A 26,380-nucleotide genomic window follows, 5' to 3' on the forward strand; every position below is an offset into this window, starting at 1 on the left:
AATTAGCTTACTCAAGGTTGCAGAAGTCGTTAATCGTTTCTAGGTCGATCGACAAGCGAGTTGAGAGTACTCGGTTGTATGCGGTGAGTACTCGGGGGTCAAAGTAACCAAGTCGGAGAGTACTCGGAGTAATCAGTCGACTCGGCACCCTAGCTTGTAGCGAGAACTCGGAGAATTACTCGAATCTACTTGGTGAATTTTACAACAGTGAGCTTACTTATATTAAAATGTAACAAAAGATTATATGTATAGTAGTGAACAAAATCATTTTATAGTTAGCTTAAGTAGGTTAAATGGCAATGTAATTAAACTGATTGAGAGTTTTGAGTTTATATAACAATAACTATCAGCTTAGTTTTTAGGTCACGAGCATGGTTAGGGGTGTTCATGGGCTCAACCAGGCCCGACCCGTAACCCGAAAAATACAAAATATGTGGACCGAGGACCGGCCACATGGGGGCTCAGGTTTTTGCTAGCCAACCAGTTACCTGAAGAACAACAATATATTTCATGCTTTTTTAGATTTTTCTTTAATGGTTTTTGTAATCATGGTTTAACTATAAGACAATATCTCATAATGGTTCATATTTTTTGGCTGTGCTTTAACTATCAACAACAACATTAACAAATTATGTGGCAATTCCTAATTACATAATCAACGTGATTTTAAATAAATAAAAAAAAGTTTGTTAGGTGGAATTGGAAAGCAAATCAAATATTGAAATACATATATAATACTTCTTTCGTCCCACTAAAAGTGTCATCTTTTGAATTTTTAAAGTCTAACTTTTGCAACTTTGACTTTAAATAATTTTCTTTGTGAAAGTTATATGATTTGATTATGTTTTAGAAGTGTTTCTAATGATATAATTTTCATCAAGTTCTATATAACACAAAAATATATATTTAAGATCAAAGTTTAAAACCAAAGACTTTGAATTTTCAAAGTAGTTCAAAGTATTATACTTTTAATATGACGGAGTGAGTATATAAAAATACTAGTAAAAATAATTTTATAATATAAAATATATATTTACGTGTGTCTACATGAGTCCTGTAACAATTTAACGTCAATGTTGGCCACCTTGTTGGGTTCTCGGGTTTTTTCCTAGGTTAGCCCGGCCCGGCCTCTAACCCGAGATTTCATAAAATATAGTCCCGTGGACCGGACCATATACTTAACCGGTTGGGTCGGGCTTGATGTTTTTCACGCTGGTTAAAAGGGTTTGACCGATTGGCCTGTATTTTGATCATTCTTATGCGTGGTACCCGCACAATGCGGCGGCGATGGTGGGGAAGGCAGTCTAGTGGTGTCGGTGATGGTACTATTGATGGTGGTGGCAGTGTCAAGTAGTGTAAGTTGATATAATTGTGATAGTGAAATTTTTTAAAAGATGAGAGCTTAAAGTGTTAATTATTAAAATAAAGATTTAAAGTGTAAATTAATTCATTAAGGGCAAATTAGTATTTTATAAAATCTCTTTCCATAATGGGTGTTTATTAAGGGTAATTTAGTAATTTCGTATATAACTATTGTGTAATTGTTTCTAAAAATGGATGGTGTGATAATTTTTTGAAAGGAGTACGAGCATGATACCCGCGGAATGCGGCAGCGATGGTGAGGAAGGCGGTTTAATAGTGTCGGTGATGGTAATATTGTAGGTTGATGTAATTGTGATAATGGAAATTTTTAAAAGATAAGATCTTAAGTTATTAATTATTAAAATAAATGTTTAGAGCGTAATTTTATTTATTAAGGGCAAGTTTGGTATTTTATAAAAACTATTTCCATAGTAAGTGTATATTAAGGGTAATTTAGTAATTCCGTATGAAACTTTTGTGTAACTATTTCTAAAAATGAAGGGTGTTATAATTTTTGTAAAGGAGTATAGATAGATATACAGGGGTTGGGTATTGTAAAATAAGTATTAAAGTAAAACAAATAAGGCAAAATCTTGACCTTTAGATCATGGTTAAATTGATGCATGAAGATTCACGAAGCAATTGATGCACGATGATTTTCATGATGCATGGTGATTTTCAGTGAAAGAAAACTTATTATTTTATTTGTTTTATTTTAATACTTGTTTTATTTTACTTAAAACTTAGATATAGATATAGATAAAAACATGCATGAGATTTATACATCCGTCTTTTTCTTTAGAAATAAAATAGATGTTCTAGTGTGCTTGTTAGACATATTATAGTTACGATGATTTTCATTATGCACGGTGATTTTCAGTGAAAAAAAACTTATTGCTTTATTTATTTTACTTTAATACTTGTTTTATTTTACCTAAAACTTAGATATAGATATAGATAAAATTTACCTAAAACTTAGATATAGCTATTGATAAAAACATGCATGAGATTTATACGTCCGTCTTTTTCTTTAGAAATAAAATAGATGTTCTAGTGTGCATATTAGACATCTTAATCTTAATCTTAATATATACTATAAGACAGTTGAACTAATGACTAATTAACCAATCACATCGTTCAATTTCATCAAATTGACTTTTGATGATGTCATAATTTAGATAAACTACAAATTAAAAATCCTAATAATCATTATCCAAATATATTATTATATTAATATTTATATTAATTTGTAGAAAAAGTCTCATTAATTTACACTTTTTGTTTTTTCATCAATAATTTACACTTTTTAGCTCTGAATACTTCATTTATATTTAATATCACATTGTCAAGTTCGGGATCACAAATATGTTTATATTTTAATTCTTAATTAGTTTTCCTAATAATATCACATTGTGAGTACATCTGTTTCAAAATATATTATAATGGAGAAATTATTATATATAGCATGTGTCTTTTGGAGTGACCACGACAAACAATTCCATCATGTCTAGGCTAATAATGACAGTGATGACCTATGATTATTGTACTACAACTTGCAAAATATAATACTTAAAACCATGTTTTTTTAAAATTGTAAGCTTTTATGACTTAAATGTATGAAGATATAATATTGTTAATATCGTAAATCCCGTGTCCAGTGTTGGACACGGGTCTAAAATCTAGTATTATAGTAAAATAAAGTGTGGTATTATGATTTATGAGTATTGGTTAATGGTTCTACAATCTCCCTACTGAGACGGAGCCGAGAATTTTTTTACGAGAGGGCAATTTTCAAAGTTGTTTGTCATACTTAGAGTCGTATCCGAGAATGTAAAAAAAATGGGTCCTAGCTCGAGAATAGAAAACAGATCCTTAAAAGAATTTGTTCTCCACACCAGGTGTAACACGCATAATAAAAAAAAATACCGGTTCTTTCTAATAAATAAAGACCACAAGTGTCGAACAAGTTCTTATTTAATGACAACGTATTCAATCATGATGCAAGAAACCCCACAAATATAAATTTTAGGAAATATTTAGCTTGTATATATACCTTTCCTACATAACTATTATGATTATCATAATTAGTTGTTTGTAATATATATATATATATATCATAATTTGAAACAAAATAATGTTTTCACAAACAGCTACACTATTAACGTATTACACATTTACATACCCAAACAGAAAAAGCTTTTTCTTAAACCTTTCTTCATTTTTTCTATTAAAATCGAAACAACTCAAGTTTTTTATTCTCCCAATGAAGAAATCTATCTCAATATTAATGATTCGATGACCAATTACTTCTAAAGAATATACTTATAATAACGTAGGTAACATTTGTATTTATTTCCTACTTATCTTTTATTACTTTTTGTTGAGTCTTGGATTCGCTGACCAGACTTGCTCGCTGACGTGTGTCATCAGCGAGTGTTCAGCGAGTCCAGTGACTCTTTAGCGGGTTGGATGCTGCCAAAATTGTTGGTCAAGGCGGGAAGCTTTCAAACCAGATGAAGACAAGAGTCATATGGTGGTGCTTTCAACTGTAAAATACCTTATATGGCAAAGATACAAGTTGGGACCAAAACAAGGGTTTTCTCTCTCATACCTGTTTTGGTAAAGAAGACAAGGGCTCTTGCATGGAAGTACAAGGAACCAATGGGACGTCGACAACCACCATCTATCACCATCAAAGGAAGGCTGTGTTGCCCTAATTCCTCCTCTATATAAAGCAACACAGCCGCACTGTATCAAGTGTGTTTTGTCACCATAAAAAGTGTGTGTCACTTATCTTGTAATTGTTTAAGTTAGTAGTGTGTCTAGACTTAGCAATTACTTAGTTCATTTGTATTCTTGTAAGTCAAGTTTGTAATATCGACCATGTATTCATCGTTTAATTAATGATACATATGATTATACTTGCATAGATTTATTACATTTGAACTTGTCATTGTTCTTGTTGATTATCTTCTTATCTACTTTCTTGTCTAGCTTAATTGTAACATAAGTTGTGCATTCGTGGACTGTTACTTTTAGAAAAAAATTACAATATACCATTTAAGTTGTAAAAAATTAAATTATACTAAAATTGGAGTGGAGGTAGCTGACCCCGCTACCCCATGCTACCTCCGTCCTTGCGGATCTGTACACGACTACGAGTTGGTTATAGATCACCATCCTGATTTTGCTAATTTTTAGAGTCAGTGATGTAGTGTCTAAGTTAACGAAACCACTCTGCTACAAGGATAAAGGGGATGCGAGTATGCGATTATCTTCGACCAACCTATTTGGACACATAATATTATTTAATATGTTTCCATTCTGTACTATTCATTCCTAATAGAGGTGGGGAAAAAAAGTAGAAAAGGGTTTTTGGAAAAACGATTTCTTAATCGGTTTGACCAAAACCGGTTGGGATTTTAGAAAACCCGGTGGTTTGGATCAGGTTTGGGAACTATTTTCGCATCAGGTAGAGACCGGGTATTAAAAAAAATAAAAAACCGAAAAAACATGGTAAAAACCCGTCCACCTTGACAAAAAAACCTATTGGAAACCAATTCGGCTATGGTCAAACTCGATTTGGTCTCGTTGACCAATAACCTGTTCGAGTCGGATTCAGTTTTGACAAAACCTAGCTTTATAGCATGACTAATTTCCAAGTTCAACACATATCTAGAATATTAATAAAAATTTACTCAATGGAAAAACCTTAAATAAAACTAATGATATATAAATGAATTCTACAAACGGAGTTTTTATAACACATTTAGGTGGTGTTTGTTTGGGACTTTATAAATTCAGTCATGACTTAATCAAAGATATTCGATCCATTAAGTCATTAAAAGTGTGTTTTTTGACTTAATAAACAAAAATACAACTGTATTGACTAAATCCATAAAGACGTTATTTATCCATTCAGTCACTTGTCAATTCAGTCACTTAATAATTAAAAAAACTAACATATTCTTAGTTGGTTATATTTGGCAATGTGTTTTTTTGAAGTTTCTAGCGACTTCTAGTTTAAAAAAAAAAGCACATTAAAATTAAAAAAAAAAAAAAAAACCAGTTTGGTATTAAGAACTTAAAGTGTTTAGTTTTAAAAAAATAATTAAAAGAGTAAATTACACTTTTCATCCCTGAAGTTGGCACGTTTTTCACTTTTCGTCCCTTAAGTGAAAAAATTACAATTTTGACCTTAAAGTTGGCAGATTTTTCCAATCATCGTCCCTCGCCAAACGTCGTTAAGTTTCAGCCGTTAAGCCGGACACGTGCAACACACGTGAGGGACTGAAACTGCAAAAAATGACAAGTTTAGGGATGAAAACTGAAATTTACTTTTCTGTTGTCATCATCTATCTTCTTCTCCGGCTGACTTTCGTCGGAAAATTCGCCGGAAAACTTAATATACCGATATCTCACTCGTTTCTTCGAATTAGACCACGAAACCACCACCAAACTTTTCAAAGTTAATTTCCGCACGAATATTAACCAAAAGATTTCAGATTCAACACTTGCCGAAAAACTCAAAATACCCATAACATGAATTTTGAGCAATATTTCTGTACGATTTAACTTATTCCAAGAATGCAATATTTCTGTTTTCGCAAATAAGTCCATGTTGGTGTGCCTCATTTATTATTCCATAAGCTCTGTACCAAAAAGAAAAGTACAAAGTGGGGAGAGACCTTCATGTGGGTTCGGGTTTTGTCAATGAGGCAAAGACATAAGATTGAAAAATTAGAAATATATATAAAGAGGAAGCAAAGAGGAACGAAAGGACCAGGAGGCTTGACAAGCCCCTGCAACTCAAATATTTCAGATCAAAAATTCCGATCATTGTCACCTGATTCTTAGTTTATGTAATAGAAGTTCAAAGCAATTTACAGTTCGTCATTTGGTTGATTATAGCTCTTGTTCTATATTTTGTATAGAAATTTTAAATCCGTTGTTCGTGAAATTCTTACGTGGAAATCTCATTATAGTGTTTAACACTGGAAAAATGTTCAAAAGTCAAATATACTTATAACCATTCAAATTTCAAAGAGGTCTAAGGATTGGGCTTTTAAACGGACTAAGACCAAACAAATTGCAAGCCCAGGACATAGATAGACTGTTATTGACTAATTGCTGGGTGGCTTGCTGCTAGCGTATATAGACTTTGGTCATTGTCGGTCTCCATTGTTTTCTAGTTTCATACTTGTTTTGTATCGAAACCTTTTTCAACATTTAAAAAGTAAAAAAGAAAAAGAACATATTTGTACTAGTCCGGTATCTGCTTCTGGCGGTCTAATCAATGTTAATCTAATTACTGTCTAATCATTAGGTATAATTCTATTTTCATCATCTCTTAATTATTTATTTGTTCTTTATTGTATATATATGTTTCATTTTAAGGCTCATCTGATATAAATTGATGTGGGTTCTGTTTCTGTTGTGTATAATTATATTCTCTGATTGGTGTTTTATTGGTTTTATTTAACCTAGGGGATTATATTTTTGTACATAGAATTCGAAATTGGGGTTTCAAGTTATTTTCACCCTTACATATGAAGATTTTATTGGTTATGTTCATATATAGCTATTAGCACACTACATGAAGAAAATTATTCCACAGTTAATAAATAGAAGTGTATTCAGCTACTTATTGTCATTAGATGTGCATGAAGCGTTTAGTGTTTATGCCGAAACCATATAAGTTGACACGTCATCAGATATTGTCGATGTGTTGTGTATCCGGTTTAAAATTTGTTACATTAGAAGGTAATAGTATTCAGATACGTACAATAGCAAAACGTGGATAGTTGGACATAGTTTTATCTAATTTTGCCACATGGTTTCCAAGGTGGTGTTTGGAAAATGAGTATTTGATCATAAGTGTTTTTCAATTCAGGAACTACTTATGACTATTTGTAGGTCAAATAACATTTTGGATAATTAGTTTACAATTGGTTATGACAGAACTATTTACGGGTCATTTCATTTGTAATTCTTTGAATAATATTAAAACGACTAGCGGTATGAAGCTACCAGTTTGGGGTTTAAGTCTTATGTGTGTTTGTCCAAGTATTTGCTATATACAAAGAAAAATCTTCGCATAGAATTTGAAAAAATTTCCTTTTTTGACACATTTGTTTAGATGGGTCTTTAACCATCAATTACATAATTGAGGAACGGGGGGTACGTTGGATACCCCTTAGCCTATCGGTAATTTTAGTTATCTTTTTATCACAACTGCAAAATAGCAGTAAATAGTAATAATAATAGTATATAGTATAGTAAAATATAGTAAAAGCCTCATAAAGTTGATCTTTTGAAGCAAATCCGAGCACTTAGTTTTGTTAGTTCTAATAGTTATATGTCCTGCAATGCTAACTCCATTTATTTATATAGCTTATCAGCCAGTGAATAAAGCAGATACCGGAATTTGAAGCATACATGTGGGGTTTTGCATCAAAACCGATTGCTGGTACTTCTGGTCTAAACAATGACTCTGAAACAACTAATCAAGTTTCTTCAGAAAGCTCTGATGATGATATGACCTTAAATGACTGCAGAAGAGAAGAAGGTTTGGAGTGCCCAATTTGCTTTGAATCTTTCAATATTGTTGAAAATGTGCCCTATGTATTATGGTGTGGTCACACACTCTGTAAAAACTGTGTTCTTGGCCTACCTTGGGCTGTTTACAAACTTCCAAATCTTCCAATCCAACTTCCTTTTTTCATTTCCTGCCCATGGTGCAATCTGTTATCGTGTCGTCTAGTTTATAAAGGAGAACTTAAGTTTCCCCACAAGAATTATTTTCTTCTTTGGATGGTTGAAAATTTAAACGGTGATAGATTCAAATCGTGTTCCTCTTCTTGTGACCATCTAGCCATTGATGAAGTTAGCCAATGTGTGGGTCAAAGTCAAAGTACTAATGGTTCTTGTGCTCCACATTTCAATGCAGAAAGACTACAATCATCTCTATGTAAGTCGTTATTTTTTTTAGTGAATTTGATGACTAAGTTCCCCTTGGTCTTTCTGTTTCTTTTTATTGTTGTATATGCTATACCAGCTAGTATCGCAATCTTGGTTGTGTACATCCTCATCACAATTCTGTTTGCTATCCCGTCTTTTCTTATTCTATATTTTTCATACCCTGGTCTTGATTGGATTGTAAATCAAATTGTCACATAGTGTTGCAATTGCATTACAGTTGCATACAAGGATGATGTTGTAAACTTTAGTGAATCTTTTGTAAATATAGAATATAATTTGAAGATGTTTATTGGTTATGTAATCATTAGTTTTATGTGCAGCTACTCTTGTTTATCCTTTTGGCTGAGTTTGTAATCTTGAAATGTGGATATAGCTATTTGTGAAAGTAGAGGTGTTAAAGTGGGTGGGTCAAATGGGTTGGATAACAGATCAAAACATTTTATATATGTATCAATGTATGTATAAGATCACAAAAAGTATGAATTCATAACAATAATTAATAGACTTATTTGAAAAGGTAACTGCCATATAGCGGTTATTGATTGATTCGGCTCGTCATGAAATAGGTAAATCATATAATTCTTTTATATATTCGAGGCATTCTAAGTATAGGAAAAAGTTAAGTTAAATGTTTGGTGACTTGGTGTTACTGTCGAAAGTGTCAAAAGGTGGACACTTAAGGGGAGGGTTAAGGGAATGTCCCTCCTCCACTCTTTGCATGACAAGTGTCGACTATTAATGATAAGAGGCATTCCCCTCAATCCTTTAAAGTGGAAGAATGCTTCAAGGCATTCCTTTTTTGAAAGAATAAATATGTATATTATATATATATAGTTGGTTTTAAAAATAATAAATAAAAAATTTTTTGTTTTGCTTGTTCACGAGGCAGTCAACAAGGCTTACCCCACAAAAATGAAGAGATGCGCAGGCTAAATGACAAAAACGAACGGATGAAGCCTAGCGTTTGAAATGCAAAGGGGCACCAATATTAAGAAGGTGGAATGCCCCTCGGGACTGAGATTGGGCGTTCCGGGGGAGTTTCCGGGCATTTCGCATGAAAAAAGAGGGTGTGAATAGGCTACTCCGTTTAGTCTTAGTGGTTCTTGTGAGTTTCTTGTCAAAAGTGCCAGGAACAAAATTCTGCCCCCGATGAACATTTCAATCGGGTCCCTATGAAGTTTGGGTTGCATCTAGATAGACTCCCAAGTCCCAACCCTTGAAACTCGTTAGATTCAATTACAAACAACTTTATGCCCTATATGTGGCAATCTTGATGAGACAGTGGAGCATATTTTTGTGTCTTGTGAGTTTATCTCGGTTTGGATTCTTTAGCTTAATGATACAGGATACTATCTTTTTTCATATTTGGGGTAGCAGATTTAATCGAGATGCATAAGTGTATAAAGGATTCAAGGAAGGAGAAAAAGCTCATCGACTTCAAAATTCAAACAACTATATGGTGTACCTGGAAAATAAGAAATGATTGGGTGTTCAACCAGGTGCCGGTCTCTAAGCTTCGGGTACTTGAGGAAATCAAAATACTTGGCTATTTGTGGCTTAGAAACCGAACACGTGTCATTCGCATTGGAACAATGGCTGAGTTTTAATATTTTGTAACTGGAGTTGTGATGGTGTGTTTTGTACTTTCGCATGTATGTTTGTTGTAACTTTTTGTTAATAAATTTTCATTAGCCGTTAAGATAAAATAAAATTTGGTGTTACTTAAAATAGGAAGACAAAATATGTGTGTTATAATTGTTGGACTGCCATAGGGAAACAAGAATGACCATTTCCAACCTATTTCCTTAAGAAGAAACCTTTTTTTCTACCGAGTGTTTGGTTTGATCTACATTCTTGGCCATCTTCATCATCGCCAATTCTTCAAGGTTTTAAATAGAAGGTATGTCTTTATTTCTTACATCTTGATTCTTTCCAATAATGTTGAATTGAGTCTCTATGATTCATTAAAACGTTTTTTGGTTTAAACACGCCGTAGCTCTAACAAACAGCCTTGCCCTGAGAACCGAACTTTCTTGAATTTGCGAACCAATGTGTTGACCATATGTTCTTATTTGTTTCTGGAATTATTGCATAAAACACGAATAAAATGCCAAATTTATAAATGAAACATTAAGAATATAAACTATCTTTTAAGCAAAAATCAATTACATGAATCTACGTAGGCTAATTCCTCATTTTGGGTAATAATGCAACTTTTTCTTGTTCAATATACATAGCATAGCATTTAAAATCTCTAAATTAATTAGAAGCCCCTATGATAGCGTATGATCGAGGGTTGCTTGCAAGAGGTGGCGATCGGCAAAGAAGAATGGATGGAATGAAGAAAAAAGAGAGGAAATTGGTTCAAGAATCAAATTGGGGTTCTTATACTTACATTTCCAAGCCATATTCTTTTCAATCAGTTTGTGTGGAGCCACACTAAGCAGAAAGACAGCTTGCGAACGTACTTCCCAGGGGAGATACTTATTGCGTTAGCTACAACGCTGCCACGATTACAAAGGCTTAAAATAATCCAAGTTTGTACATAACCGGATAGAGCCTAAGGATTAACTGAAATTAACATCCTAAGCCCAATAAACTACATATCAATAAGGTTGTCATAATGCATATCAAAATAAAATTAAAAAATATGTCGTTATTACACCCATATGACCCAAAAATGTTCTTTTATACAGTGTTCATGTAGGATTTGCTTTGTATTGGCATGGAAAAACATGTGTCCATGACCACGAGGCACTCAAGAAGACACTCAACAGGAAACTTCTACCTTGAAGTCACTGGCTATGAAGACGTTCTGAGTCGATATCTCAGCGGTCCATTTCCCTCCTGCCACGATAACTGTAAACAATCTGGGTCTGAACACCTACCTGAACCAAAATCTGCAAGTCCTATTAGAAGATCCAGTAAAACTTCTGTGCGAGGAATCAAAAAATACTCGACGCCCATTCCAAAATCACCAACAAAACATACTACTATCACCAACACTTTACTTCCTAGACGACAAGACAAACCACAACAGAATGAATCCAAGAGTAAGTCAAAGCCTGAACAAACCGATCCATTTTACATCCCTCCTTCAAGAGTAACAAGAAGATTCAGTGACATAGGTATAACTGCCCATGGTTTAGGAGATGATACACCTGAAGGTGGTTTGTCCAGAAGCAGTAAGAAGAATGACAAGAAAATAGAATCAAGAAAAGATTTGAGACCAGTCAAGAGCATGGTGAAAACACCTGGAAATGACGCATTTTCTAAGAAGATTCAAACTCTAAACACCCATAATGGTTCAACTAAGCCCAGGTTAGACCATGGGTCGAAAAAGTCAATGCTTGTGAATCCAGTAAGTGCAGTCATTCAAGAAAAAACAGATAAAAGTCGCAGAGTGATAGACAATGTTCGAAGTTTAAAAACAGGTAATGTTTCAACAAAGACCGGAGTTCACCATGGTTCTACAAAGTCAGAGCCTACGAGTCCCAAAGGTCAAGTTGTTCAAGAAAAACATAAAAAAAGTAATACTGTGTTCAAAAATGGTCAAAGTAAAGAGCAGATGTTTCCCAAGTCAAAGAAAGACGAAACTCATGGAAGTACAAGTCAAAACAATGGTAGAGTAGCAGCTTCAGAATCCAAGGAAACAGAAAACCTAAAACGGTTAGGGAAGTTAGCAAAAGAAAATGATGATGTTTCGCCTAAAAAGCTCAAATTTAAGCAAGGAAAGATTATCGACCCGCAAGATGAGAGTAATGGTTCAAGAAAACTAGAGTTTGAGGAAGGAAAACGATTAGATGAAAACCCAGTTTGTCAAGAAGATGGTATAAGTTTAAGGAGATTGTCTTCAGATGGTGAGTTATATACCGCAGAAGATAACTCGGTAACTGTTTCTCTAAAACCATGTGATTTGGAAGCAAAGAAACGTCATATTCGTGCAAATAATGTTATTAAAGAGACTGCTAGCAAGCTTATACAAACTAGGAAAAGCAAAGTCAAAGCTCTTGTTGGTGCTTTTGAAATGATCTCAGGAAACAATTTATGAAGCATGTTTGGAATGAAATAACATTGGAACGTTAGTTTGTAGAAAGGTACACTGTCATCCTGCTATCTCTTAATTCATGGAGATTTGACGAGATGCCGTTGACCCACGGTTTAACTTTAGGGAAGAACAGAGATTCTTAAATGCTATTGATTGTTTACAAACTAACATTAAAGCATAATCTTTGGTAGAATTTTGTTTATCTTAATTCCTTGGAGCTGATCCATTTGTTCAACTGTAGTAGAGCCTTGGAATTTTATGATTATAATCAAACTAATTATCTAGGTTAGAAAGAGAAATGTTCACATATACTTGCAGATATATTAGTTTGGACAGTAAGAGTTTCAAGACTGACTCGATGTGGTAGAACCCACACAAAGTTTACCACGATTAGAAAGAGAAGTTTCATATTCAACATGATCCCCGACACTACTGAAACTGCTTTTAGGCCAATTAGGGTGCTCCTGTTTGCCACCCTGTCGCAATATAATTTGTCGTTTGATATAGATAGCATAAACAACGGGCTCGTATACTAAACCAAAAATGAGAAGGAGATCAAAAGCTTATGTTGCCTCTATTATTTAACTTGGGAAATTGTGTTTACAAGAAAATTCATTTACACTTAAACTGGTGTTTCTGATGAGAAGAACGACTCTGCTCTGTCAATAAAACTTGCAGGAAATCTTGAATAGAGCATCATATTGGAGCAACTTTCTGAATTCGCTTCACTACCCCTCGTTGATTTGCTTCCATCTTTCTGATTCCGAATCTTTACACTTCTATTGCTGTTCCCAAGTGCACCACTTTTTACTGACTGAACACGTGTGATTCTCCTATTTGATCGTTGAGAGGAGTCACCGTGAAGTTTTTTTGAATCGGTGCCTGACTGAGTTGGGTCGGTAGACTCATCTATTGGGGCAGGTTGGGATTTTGGCAAGCCATTTTTGCATGATTTAAGCAAAGAAAGGAGCATCTCTATGCTAAGTTCTTGCTGGACCACTCCTTTATTCTGCTCACTCCCGAAGCAGGCTGCTACTAGCGTTCCAGCCAAGACTGGCATTAACTCGGGGTCACTGAAGAAAACAAATGGCAAATCGCATACCTGTGAAACCCTATATTAGAGGTGGCAGAGTGGGCAGGTTGGGTAGAATGTCAATTTTAGGGGGGTGTTTGGGTTGACCAGAAACACCTTTGTCCATCTTGTTAAATTATTAATCTAGTAAATAAGCAGCAAGTCAACGATAATGAAAAAAAACACCTAATATCTGATATTTAGAAATACACTGAGCTACATTGGAAGCTAATTTTTCAGTTTTACCCCATTGACCCATTAGAGATGGACTTAACCTCATTTGGCACATTCATATCACCTGTAAGGCTGTAATTGCCTACGGAAAATCGAAAGGTTAAATGATATGTAAAGTAACCTTGTGAAGAATTGTGGGACTCTTTCCCCATCTAAGAACAGCTTGATTTTCAGGATGGAACATAGCAAAATACCCGAGAAGCAACAAAGATTCAAGCAGAAGCAGACCAGTCTGAGACATGTAAAGCGATAGGTAGGCAGTTAAATCTAGATAGAATTTATTCACCACAATTAAAGGAATATATATTTATAATTAGAAGAATGTAAAGCCACCTGATCAGTAGCTGTTCCCCACTTGCTGGTACAATGAGTAAGAAGATAACTCATCAGATGAAAAAATTCCATTCTTAGGTCTGGCCTTGCCTGCTCGGGTCAAAGAAACACATAATCAGTTTCATAGTGAGACGTGGACGAGTTGCTAAAACTTAAGACAACTAGTAGAAATGGAAGTGTGCTTACTAGCATCATTTGGATGAAGTTAATATCCATCAAAGCTAAATTGTTCAAAACCTTCAGCACCCCAGTTGCTACTTCCTCAAAATTACTCGGAAGAACATACGAAGCCTGGTAGTAAAAAGAAGAATATCATTATAATAACCAGTTACATGATAAAACTGAATTTACCATCTGATTTTATTTAGCAATGAGACAGTTTATAAATTATAATCCTACAATGAAAAGCATATGATAGATTTAAAAAAAAAAAGAAAAGAAAAGAACGGTCAACAGATAAGTTTTCTACTCGGCAATGACTATAGGGACGTATTGTCTTGCATAATAAAAAGATAGGATTCAAAAGAGTGATAAGGTATTTTAAATTTGTGCATATCCTATATACATAGTTAACAACTGTTAATGGTACTAGAAGCAATACAGATTCTATGAACTATATATGGAAATAAATTCAACGTAGTCTATAACGCTTATCACATTTATACATGAACGAGACCAACAAGTATCATAACCATTAGTTGATGACATATTTACAATGACAAAATAGGAAATCACATTTATTAAACACTACAATGTACAAAAGTATGTTAGATACAATAGGATGTAGCCAATTGGACCCATTTACTATTGAATCAGCCAATTTGAGTGATATAAAAGCTTGGACTAGTTAAACAGGAATAATACAACGATAATAGCGTACAAGAAAATAGGTCAATTGGGTCAAAAGCTCCACAAAAAGTGTACCTAATGCATAAACCCTCCTATATAATTTTCTTATAGAACTTTGATTATTATTGAACTATAATAGTCTTGGATCATAATGCCACAAATTTATATAAAATGAAAAAATCTGACAAAAAGAGTGTTTCTGGTTAACCTTTTATTAACTTCACATTTGACTAGTACAAAGAATTATAAAATTATAATAGCATACAAGAAAATAGGTCAAATGGGTCAAAGATTCAGAAAGTGTCACCGTCCTGAATAATATTATTATAGTAATTTAGATTATTGTTGAACTATAATAGCCTTGGATCATAATGGCATACAAATTATGTAAAAGTGATTTTTTTTTGAAAAAAATGTTTCTGTTCATCCTTAAGCTACACATTTTGGCTTGTACAAAAAACTACCCATTGTAACCCATTACTCAACTTGCCGTTGGTAGGATTTTTACCTGTTCTGAGGACAATCTGTTGTTAGCCTGCAATAACACAGCCGTCAACAAAGAAGGGAGACAGACCAGCCCCGTTTCAGATATAGCCGAGAGAAGATATGCTACAGGCTGTTTATTTTTCAATGTATTTCCATTCTTCTGTTCTCCACCACTATCTACCATGTTATTTTCATCTTTCTTACACATGTCATCCAATGGTCGATCCTCAGGAACATCTTGCAACCATCTGGAAGATGATTCATCATTTTCACTTAAATTGAATAAAGAACCTCCCAGATCTACATCCTCCGTAGAGGATTGATCTATTGGCATCCTTTTAAGTGGATAAGATTCCCAGTCAATCGAAGATTTAGACCTATTTCTGGAAGTCAAAATTACCAATAAATTGATACTTAGAAGAATTGACGAAGGAAATGGGGAGCCTTCTACTTGCGGCCTATCATATAGCGCAAAAAGATCTCTCAGTCGATGAATAACTTGATATGCAATCACAAGCTCTATCAAACCATCCTGCATTTGATGCTGGCGTTCATCAGAGCTTGAATGACCAATAATGGCTGCCACAGTCCATAAAGATCCATCCAAGACTTCCGATATTGTTTCAGAATTCTCAATTAGCGTTTTACTGGCACCAACATTTGAAGATGATGCTGTAATTTTAATAAAGTTTTCAAGGGCTGCTGCCAACATGGGTATCATTGGTGGAAGAAGATTTTCAGCTAGAAAGTAACTTCTATTCGCGGGTAAAGACAGAATTACCCTTAGAAGTCTTAAGAAGTATATGGTTACTTGAGAAGCTTCGGGTTTGGATGTGTGCGAAGCTGGCAGGGCCGAAGCAATAAAATCAAGAAGACCAGCTTGGCGAGAAGCATGCAGTTCAGGGTCCTTTCCATCCAAAAACTATTACACAGAGACAGCATAATGTTAATAGAATTTTAGCAAACATATAACTAGTTTCCCTATGTTCCACAATCTAGTTGCATACTTTGCTACCAACGGACAAAATATAGTATTGAAACTTAGTATGATTACTTTGAATTTTCAAAAGAAGTTAAGAACCGCAATTGAACAAAGAGTGGCAAATTCAAAACATTTGCTATCAAAAGGGTTGGCAGAAAACTCAAAAATCACCTAAAGTGTTTTTATCAAAGCATAAACCCTGTTATACAGTTGCTTTAAGTTATAAATTTTATGATCAAAGTGTTTTGGGTCAACCCAATCCGTTAGACATGTACCAAAAGAATTACCCACCTTTAACCAATTATGCATTCTGAGTATTTTGGAAAGGAAGATCTCTACAATTTCATAATGAAATTACCAACAGAATTACCCACCTATAAATTAACTTATGGTGAATTATAAGTATGAGAATAGACACAAATGTGAAGTTTGCAACAAAGGACTTGAAATTTCACTTCTTTCTTTGGGATGGAAAATATATTAAAATATAGGATAACACTCCGGTAAGAACAGGTTGAAAATAAGAACGGTGAGAACACTTAAAAACATCATTTTGATGCATTAAAAATCCATAAAACTAACATAGTTCATAACTAATTATCATTATTTAAGTGTTTTACAACACATTGATCCATCAAAATCGAAAAAATCACGTTTTTTGTTGGATGCATCATTTTGATGAATATGCATCCAAGGATGGATGCACAAAACAAAAAACATGATTTTCTCGATTTTGAGAGACCAATGTGTTGTTAAACACTTGATTAATGATAATCAGTTATGCATTATGTTAGTTTTATGGACTTTTAATGCATCAAAATGTAGTTTTTAAGTGTTCTCACCATGTTCTTATTTTAAGACTGTTCTTATTTGATTGTCCCCATATATATATATATATATATAGTGAAACAATTCAGATACCTTAATTATATCACCAGTCACTAGGCCAATACTCGCCGCCCCTTCTTTTCGTGCCTGCCTATGTCTTTGAATCTCCTGTAGCCACCTCCCAATTCTCGCTCTTGCAGTTCCTACAGCCGCTCGATATCCGGTAATTGCACTTTCGGGACCCAGAAAAGGTTCACTTAGTTCATACTTGAAAGCCATTAGCCTTTGCCTAATTTTCTTAATCCTCCTTTTAGCAGAATGCTGTAATGCCAGGTTTCTAGCAGGAATCACAGCACCTTCAGCAATACCACCACTAACTTGCTGATCATCTTCACCACCAATGGATGAAGCTGATTTACTCGCGCCATCTTTATTCAAAGATCGTCTTAATAAAGGCGAAGATTGATCCCTGAAGTCCATTGAAGCTCTTTCCCTAATTTGTTCCAAATAGAACTTTCTTCTTTGTTCACTTTCTCTGAGCCGCTCGGCTAATTTTTGAGCCAATAGCTCAGCTTCTTCTTGTTGGGCTTTGGCTAAAAACTTCCGTCTCCTCATTTGGTCCATAGCTTTTGCTTCACGGGCTGCGCTCGATGCCTTTCTTTCCTCTTCTCTTCTTAACAAAGCTTCTTCCTTTTTTCTCTGTGTTTCTGCAAGCCGCTGCATTTTTTCAGCTTCAACAAGTTTCTTTCTTTCCAACACTGCTTCTTCCCGAGCCATATCCTCTTTTTGTTTCGATTTCAAATCTTTCAATTTCTCGGCTTTTCTCAATTCTGAATCCTGATATTTTTGTAACAGCATAAGTTTTTTGTTTTCTTCATTTAATGAAGTAATGAAGCGGACTTCATTAACTTTAGTACTTTCATCACCGGCTCGTCTTGCAACTTGAGCTAAATAAGCTTCATGGCGAGTTTCACTACGTTGGTGGCGAGCGTGCATTCCTTCACGCAGCCTCGTGCTACGTACTGCTTGCCATTCGTTCACACGATTAAGTTTTTTGGTGCTTTTTTGAAGCTTTTGTTGTCTTTCATTTTCTAGCTCACTTCTTATTCTCATGGCACGTGCATGCTTTTCTTCTGCCTCCTTTTTTAAATCAAGTGATGTCTTTTTCTTCTTTTCAGGTGACATTAACTTATCGTGGAGAATACGAGCCCGTTCCGTACTTTTCCTACTCATGCCGGGTGAATGTGAGAAACGTGAAGATGGAGAATATGGTGATGCTAATACATCTACCCAGTTACGTTTTTGCTTCCATGCATCCATTGACTTAGAAGATGCATCTTTAAGATTGTTTGTTTTTTCTTTGTCTCTTTCTGATATATAAGTTGGTCTTCTTAGTTGATCCACGGATTTAAAATTATCTTTCTTCAAACCTGCTTTCTCCATTTCCTTGTTCTTTCCAAGCTCAGGATTCTTCTTTCCCCTACTTGAGTTTTGTCTAGGAAGAACCATAACTCCACTACGTTTTCCTGAATCCATTGCTGGTTCTCTAGAACCACTTGCCCTGTCAGTTCTAGAGAGATGCTTATTTAATATGCTGCCACTTCTAGAGCGGTCATAAGAATCACTAAATCCAGTTTTCCAAGAATTGTTATTATTCATGTCTGCTCGTTCTTGTTGAATTTTCTTAAATGCCTCGAGAGATGAAGACAGTATTTCAGCCCTGTGCGGTGACGTCGTCATACGACGCACCTGCAATCACAAAATCAAGAAAAGAGCAATGTAACACGTAGCTTATAATAGTAAGGAATTGTTTTGATAGGCTTCTTGAAACCGATAATGTAATAATGGAAAGATAAACATCCTATAATCAGTTATTATAAAAAATACTGTAGAAGTAGTGCTTAAATTAAAAGCACTTCGGCAGTTGGTGTCGATTGAATCTCTTATTGCAAATCTGAGTATTCAAGTAGCTAAAATGTAAAATGGTCAAAACTGACGTTTTAATACTATGTTGACAACTTATATTTAACCAACTACAGAAATATTTGTCTTATAAATTAATTATTGATGAAGTGAAATAAAAATGATAATGATAATAGCTAAATGAACTTTTTTCCCTAGCAGAAGTTTGACCAAAAAAACATGTGAATAACTAATATTTAGACAGGGAAAAAGAAGGGTAAACAATGTAGTTCATTCCCGAAAAATATGCAATTTTGTTGTTGCAGAGACAATTCTAATCCGACCCCTAATAAGTTAGATAAACATAATCATTGCATCCCAGGATTCAAACTCATTATCAGAATATCAACTTCATAAAGCAATGTAAAAGCATTCTAACCTCCCATGAGAGTGCATGTGGCCTGCGTTGCTCAGACTTCATGGTCATTGTTGGATTATCACTTAACTTTTTTACTTTTTCAAACTCTTCGACTCTACACTTCAATTCTTTAAAATCAGATGCTGCTTCTTCAAGAACAAGAACGGCCTCTTTCATCTGATCTTTATCACATTCAAGTTCACATAAAAGATACAGTTCATCAACAGCCCGATTAAGGTTCTCAAATAGAAAACACCAAAGCCGTTGCCTAAACCGCTCTTTACTCTCACCTTCTTCAGTTTGACCTGAATCAGTCGCATCCATAATCGGAACTCCCGGTACGTCATTGAGTTCTGGAGTGAGCTGAACTCCTGCTATCGGTTTTTCATTTGACATGATCTCAGAATCATGTAAAAGACTTGAATCCTGACTCGTGACATTTTCTGAGCCACTTGCTTCAGGATTTTTGGTTCTTAAGTCGTTACCCGGGACTTGAAAAATAATATCACTTTGACTAACCACTTCCTCGTTTACAAATTTGACCCTAATGTCTTCTGATGAGACCTCCTTCACCTCTTCATATTCTTCTGATCTAAAATTTTCTTCAATGGTTGGTTCAACTTCCTTTTCTTTTGGTTCAACAGAACTAATTTCAGTAATGTCGTTTCCAATATCCCCAAATTTTATGCCAATAACAGCATCGTCATCATCCAAATTACCAAATTTTATCTTTGGTAACGCAGCAAGATTATCAACTTGTAGAGGTTCATGGTCATTGACATGGCTAACTACACACTTATCAAGGTAGTTCACATCTTTCTTCTCTTCGGTAGGAAGATTATCAATATTGTTTGAATTAGTAGAATCAAGTGTACTGGAATCTTTAGTTATTGAAATTGGTTCGTTATGGTTAACAACTGAAGTTTCATTATGTACTTGTCGATCCTCGTGGACCACAACATTAGAATTCTGTTTCTTAGATAACCCTCCCACCCATCCTTGGAAAGAAAACTTTGAATTGCTTCGATGCTTCTGCAATATTTATCAGATAAGATAAATAAAATCCTGACAATAACTCAAAACAAAAATACAAGACCATATATAATTACGTGTATGCTTGAGTTCTCTTACTAAAATATAGGCAATGGAATACATATAAACTTTTCTCCTTTCTACCGTAAAGCCTCAACGCCTCATAAATGAAACGGAATTGGTAAAGTCGAAGTGCAACATTTATACTACAGATAGCGATATTCCCTAGTCGTAATCATAAGGAATTTGGTTTGTAGGCAATGGCTTCTGTTGATGTCTAGCTGTTTTAATATGTTTTCATTGCCTTGCGAGGTATATTTCGGCCAAAAATTGATGGTTTTAACTTTCCATAAGTACGTAAGTTTTAATGATTTATAAAATTTGCCAAGGTATCTCCCTGTCGCCCATAAGTGAAGCCTTTACTAAGAAAGTATAAAGGAAATCATAGTATAAACTTTTTGGGGGAATGACATTATAGTATTATACTATATCTACTATATTAGTTTCGCTATGAACGCTAACATACTTTTTCTAAAAGCATATACCTTAAGATACTAGGATACCACAAAAAGGCATTTCATTACAGTAATTCTAATCGGATCAAACAAATTTTCAAGCAAATATAGCAATCATTAGAAAATGAAAATGAGCTAAAATCTAAGATAACTAAGGCACGGTCGACTCCAGCATATGGACTAATTCACCAATTAATAAACAACCTTGGTAAAAGCATGAATCACTTGAAAAAGCCCAAAACCTCATGTTATAATCACATTAGCATGAACATAATTACCAATACAACTCACATTATTGAATTTAATTATAATCACTATAATAAAGTTAAAATGAAGATGAAGACACACATAGCTATAAAACTAATCATAAATCAAAAAGATCACTAAATTCCAATAATTATATACAATATAATCAAACTTCAAAATTCTAACAGGAATAGACAAACCAAAAAGCACTTGTACAAAAATTAAACACCTTTTTCACTTGCAGCCATCCAGAACCCTGATCATCTGCACTATTTTCCTCCATAATCAAACTCAAATTACTTCCTCAACTTTCATTCTCTCACTATTTATTCACTATTTACATCTAAAAATTGTAATAAATATGAGTCTATTAACAACAGTAAAAAAATAACACTTTTTCAACACTTATAAATCAAAAAGATTAACACTTTATATGAAATTAAAAATATCCACCACAAATTAAACAAAAACCCAGATGGGAATTTAATTTATTTACAAAGTTTTAATTCAATCCCTTGTATTTACAGCCAAAAAGAAGTGTTAATTATAATTTATATTATTTTGTAACATTTGACACACAAAAAAAATAATGGGGTTTCTTAAAAATACAAAAAGATTAAAACTTTAATTAGGTGGGAGTGTAATAATTATTTTTCTACTGGCATTAATTTTGGTGAGAATTAGGGGAGGCTTTTGGCATAAAAATGGTGGTTTGTTAGAAAAAGAAAGAGAGGCAAAGGGAGAGGAGAAAGAGGAATTGTTTGTATGGTTTTTGACTGATTAACCCTCATTCTTTGTTGGGATGACAGTTGTGATGTTGTTTGGTGTAAGGGGTATTTTTGGTCGGAGATTATTAAGTGGCAAGTCACTATTTTGCATTATGAATTTGCGAAAATAATAAAATAATTTCTAGCAATAGGTTTATAATAAAGGTAAAAAGTTATATTTATTACAAGTACAATTTTAACTAGATTAATATATAGATTTAGTCATTTAGACTTTGTATACACGGAAGGTGATTTAGGCTATTACTGATTATGATTTACTTGTAATGATAATAACATCAATAATGATAATAATCAATAATAAATTTTATAAATCAATAATTTATAAATGAGAAAAGTGAAAATGAGGTTGTTCAACACCTAAGCTTAGGTGTGAAACCACTCACATATTAATTTTAAACGAGTATAGTACCCGCGCAATACTGCGGCGAGCCGGCGATGACGGTATGGTGACGACGAACGGTGACGATGGTGGCGACATCAATTGGTGTAAGTAAAAATATTTTATTTAAAGGGGTTAGTAGAGATATTTTATAATATAATGGACTAATGATGTAATTTAATATATATTAAGGGTTGATGGTGATTAATTCATTAAGGGTAAATTGATAATTTCGCATGTCCCAAAAATGTAAACTTTTTAACATGTGTATATAATTTTTATATAATATCATAGATAGTATAGATAATTTTTTTGTTTAATAAATAAATGTTTGAGCATCATGAATTTTATCGATTAAAAAAGTTTATGTGAGTTACACCTAAGTTTGGGTACCTAACAACCTTATATTACCATCCTTTTATAAATATACAAGTCAATAATATATGAATATTATATAAGTGTATATCATGTCTTCATATGAAAGAAATACATTTTTAGAAACATATTTAAATTATCCACTAGTATTCTTACCCCGTGCGTTGCACCGGGGCCGCAAATGAATTATTTATAAGTTTTGACCCATCATGTTTGGTAGTGTATAGTTAAAACTTGGTGTTGATCAATACTATATCAATACTATATCAAATACTATATCATATCGTATTTTATACATTTTGTGAAGGATGGTAATTCGCAAATTTATTACATAAAGATAAGTTAGGTATGTGTTTCTAAAGAAATAGAATCTTGTATGACGTTTAATTTCTATATTACATATAGCATATATTTTTTTCAAGTAAATAGTCGATATAGTGTCTTAGTACTAAAACATTAACAATACTGTGAATTAGTACTAATAAGTGATCATTTCCATGTATATTAGTATTGTAAAAACTAATCCTTATGTATTACTACCCATATACGTTGCGAGTTCAATAGATTATCAAATAGACTATTCAAAATTTACAATATGAAACGTTAGTTTAATTATATAGTTCTTTAACATCTCTTATTTGATTGGGTAAAAATGGGTTTGAGCTCCAAGATAACTTAAACACACATTTGAGATATATAACATCTGTATTTTCTTATATTAATTATCATAAATCATAAAATTTTAGTACACTGTGATGAAGTAAAATGACAACATCGGTTCTGTCCAAACTTCTAATATGACGGGTGGCAATTTGAAACTACACACATTTAGATTCAGTGTGTCTGGGCGCTCAAATAATTGATCTACATTCAAAAGAGAGTTTCCCAATTTCTTTCTCATCTCAAAAACAAACATAATGATCAAGTGGGTCTTCCATTGTAGTGCGTATTGCGTAGTACATATTCTCATCTCACTATCATTTTAATTTTTCTTACATAAATTTCCCAATAATTTTCTGAATATTCTCAGATAAAAGCATGTAAGTTCAAAATTATCATTATTAGTTATTACCTACAGATTTACGGTAACACTCCAAAATCTAGTGTAAAGTAAAAAGTATTGTATGAATTTTTAACCAACAAGTGGTATTAGAGCACAGTTTAAGAGATTACCACTTTAACTATGCACTAATAATTCTTTTGTAAAACTATAGGCAACAAATTCTGCAAAGAAATCTAATATAATTCTACAAGGCAACTAATTTTTCTAGAATCTAATACGGTTCTACATATTTGTCTTTAGCACAATGAGTATCTAGTTCAATATCATAACTAAAGGCAATTCATACATAGACCATACTTTACTATCAAAGGAAGCATTATATTTCTAACATAAAAGAGCATAAGCAGTTCTATAATGATCTTATAGCTAGCTTATAATTCGGTTTAAGTTTAAGTAACCAACTACTGGTAGACTTAAATCTCTTAAACCGTGCTCTGATACCACTTGTTGGTTAAAAATTCATACAATACTTTTTATTTTACACTAGATTTTGGGGTGTTACATTTACATATAGATTTAAGTCAACGATTTGAAAGAGTGACGATGTTAAGAGGCGGATAAAGTTGTTCGTTGGGTTCTTGGTGATCAATGGTCGTTATTACTGGCGGTGGTGACCAACGGTGCTTACTGGCTACTGATGGTGGTTTAAGATTTAGTGGTTTATGTATATTGTGTGTATTTGTTTATGCGGTAAACGTTGTACATGATGCTTACAAAGTTGTATACATGTTGAGATAATGGTGGTGAACGACGGTGTTTACGATGGTGGTTACCGATGATGATGGTTGAGGATTAATAGTCTACGTATATGTAAATTCTGAATATGGTCAATCAATATTGGTGATGGTTCATGTATTACCCGTATATGATTGTGTTGAAAAAGGTGTACACTATGCTTAAAAAGTTGTAAAGAGGTGAAGTTGTACATTGTGCTTAAAAGGTAGTAAAAATCAAGTTCGTTTTTAGTATATAGGTAAATGTATATAGGGTGTGTAAAATGACATTTGAGTAATTATGCATGATTATGGATGTTAAACTATATGTATGATTTTGCATATATCAAGTATTTAAGGAAAAGTTAACGTAACCACCTCAACCTATCCATATCTTTAGATATATACTCATATATAACATGATTTATCGACACATGTTAGATCATTAGCTAAAGTCTTGAGACTCATGGTGTGTCTCGTCTTTATTTATTATGCATTGGACTTTAGTTGATTGTTAAATTGGAGAAACTTCTTAGAACCTCTTAGATGAACTTAGTTCAATATTTTCTAAGACTAAGCGTAATAGCCCATTCCTTTTTGTCTTTTTCATGCGGAACGCCGTTGTTCGGTCCTAGGGGGTGTTCTACCAACTTATTTCGCGTGCCCCTTCCAATTCATAACGCGTCTCTTGTCTATGGAATTTTGTGGTTGTACTGCATAGAATACATAGTAAATTATTTTTTTCCCCAATCCATATTAAAACCACTATCGGCCACCGCGTCTCTCAATGATTGGATGCCACATGTCTTCGTTTGATAGATGGGGGGTTTGTTTCATTATGAAATACAAATATATACCACCTATGGGTTTATTTGTGTATCCAGACAACGAAAAGGTATCGCCACATTTAACCGCCATTTTTTAAGCATCCGCAGCATTGCGCGGGTATAATGCTAGTTTGTATATACGTATATGTTTTTTAGTTTCAAATTTGTTAGTTGATATCATCACGCGGAAGACACATAAAGGAGTTACTTTTTCTAATATGGATATCACAACATCATCTTAAAATGACAAATTTTGATTACTAGTGTCTTCATAATAATAAAAGATGGAACATGGTTTTTAGTAAAACCATAACGACGTGAAAAAAAAATCTTAAAAATAAAAACTTGCTTTTTTATATAAATAAAATTTGTTAACAAAAAAATCCTTCAAATATATTAGCACAAAGGTGCAGTGGCACATTGACAAGTTTTGGTAAAATCAACTTCCAATAAGAACGCACCACGTGAACGGTTGGGGTTTTGGTCAAAACTTGTCAAAATGTCAATGACCGAAAAAATAATCGGTTGCCGGATTTTGTAAAAGTGATCGTTTTTTATAAAAAAAAATCAGAAGTTGGGGGTGAGGACTGAGGAATTCGGAAGTCGAAGACACCATGGCTGCTAACCCGAAAATTTACCCCGCCATGATACGCCCCTGATTATCCGAGTTTCATTTTTACAAACATTTTGTATCATCATCGCCCATTTAACGTAACACCGACAACCTAATTGTCCAACGATCTCATCACTGACATGATACTACTTTTTCAGCCACATTATTGATTTAATGGAACAAAAAACGGCAACACTACCCCAACAAAAAAATTCCGGCAACACTGCCAATTAACACTACCAAGCTAATCATAAACATACAATTAACGGCAATATTAAAAATATATACACATAACCATAAATAAGCATAAAAGCACTCGTAGTTAACCGGAAAA

General features: G+C 33.7%; 3 protein-coding genes across 4 annotated transcripts; 2 read left to right on the forward strand and 1 right to left on the reverse strand.

The window, feature by feature from the left end:
* The first annotated feature begins 6,566 nt into the window (after window positions 1–6,566).
* Window positions 6,567–8,619, forward strand: LOC122607908. The gene is made up of 2 exons (XM_043780981.1): window positions 6,567–6,688; window positions 7,756–8,619. The coding sequence occupies exon 2, from the start codon at window positions 7,801–7,803 to the stop codon at window positions 8,539–8,541; it is 741 nt and encodes a 246-aa protein (XP_043636916.1). The 5' UTR covers window positions 6,567–6,688; window positions 7,756–7,800; the 3' UTR covers window positions 8,542–8,619.
* Window positions 8,620–11,584: 2,965 nt separating this feature from the next.
* LOC122608972 lies at window positions 11,585–12,394 on the forward strand. The gene has a single exon (XM_043782038.1). It carries the CDS (start codon window positions 11,585–11,587, stop codon window positions 12,392–12,394), a length of 810 nt encoding a protein of 269 aa, XP_043637973.1.
* A 548-nt stretch (window positions 12,395–12,942) lies between these two features.
* LOC122606826 lies at window positions 12,943–21,758 on the reverse strand. 2 transcript variants are annotated; one of them, XM_043779697.1, is made up of 8 exons: window positions 21,518–21,730; window positions 19,517–20,527; window positions 17,269–18,924; window positions 15,388–16,287; window positions 14,217–14,321; window positions 14,031–14,120; window positions 13,819–13,929; window positions 12,943–13,493 (listed from the first exon to the last, which is right to left on the reverse strand). In XM_043779697.1, exons 1-8 carry the CDS (start codon window positions 21,569–21,571, stop codon window positions 13,014–13,016), a joined length of 4,407 nt encoding a protein of 1,468 aa, XP_043635632.1. In that variant the 5' UTR covers window positions 21,572–21,730; the 3' UTR covers window positions 12,943–13,013. The 2 variants fall into 2 exon arrangements, with proteins under 2 accessions (XP_043635632.1, XP_043635633.1); XM_043779698.1 differs by having other exon boundaries at window positions 13,373–13,464; window positions 21,518–21,758.
* Between the last annotated feature and the right edge of the window lie 4,622 nt (window positions 21,759–26,380).

The sequence above is a fragment of the Erigeron canadensis genome, chromosome 7, assembly GCF_010389155.1.
Source record: "Erigeron canadensis isolate Cc75 chromosome 7, C_canadensis_v1, whole genome shotgun sequence".
NCBI lineage: Eukaryota > Viridiplantae > Streptophyta > Magnoliopsida > Asterales > Asteraceae > Erigeron > Erigeron canadensis.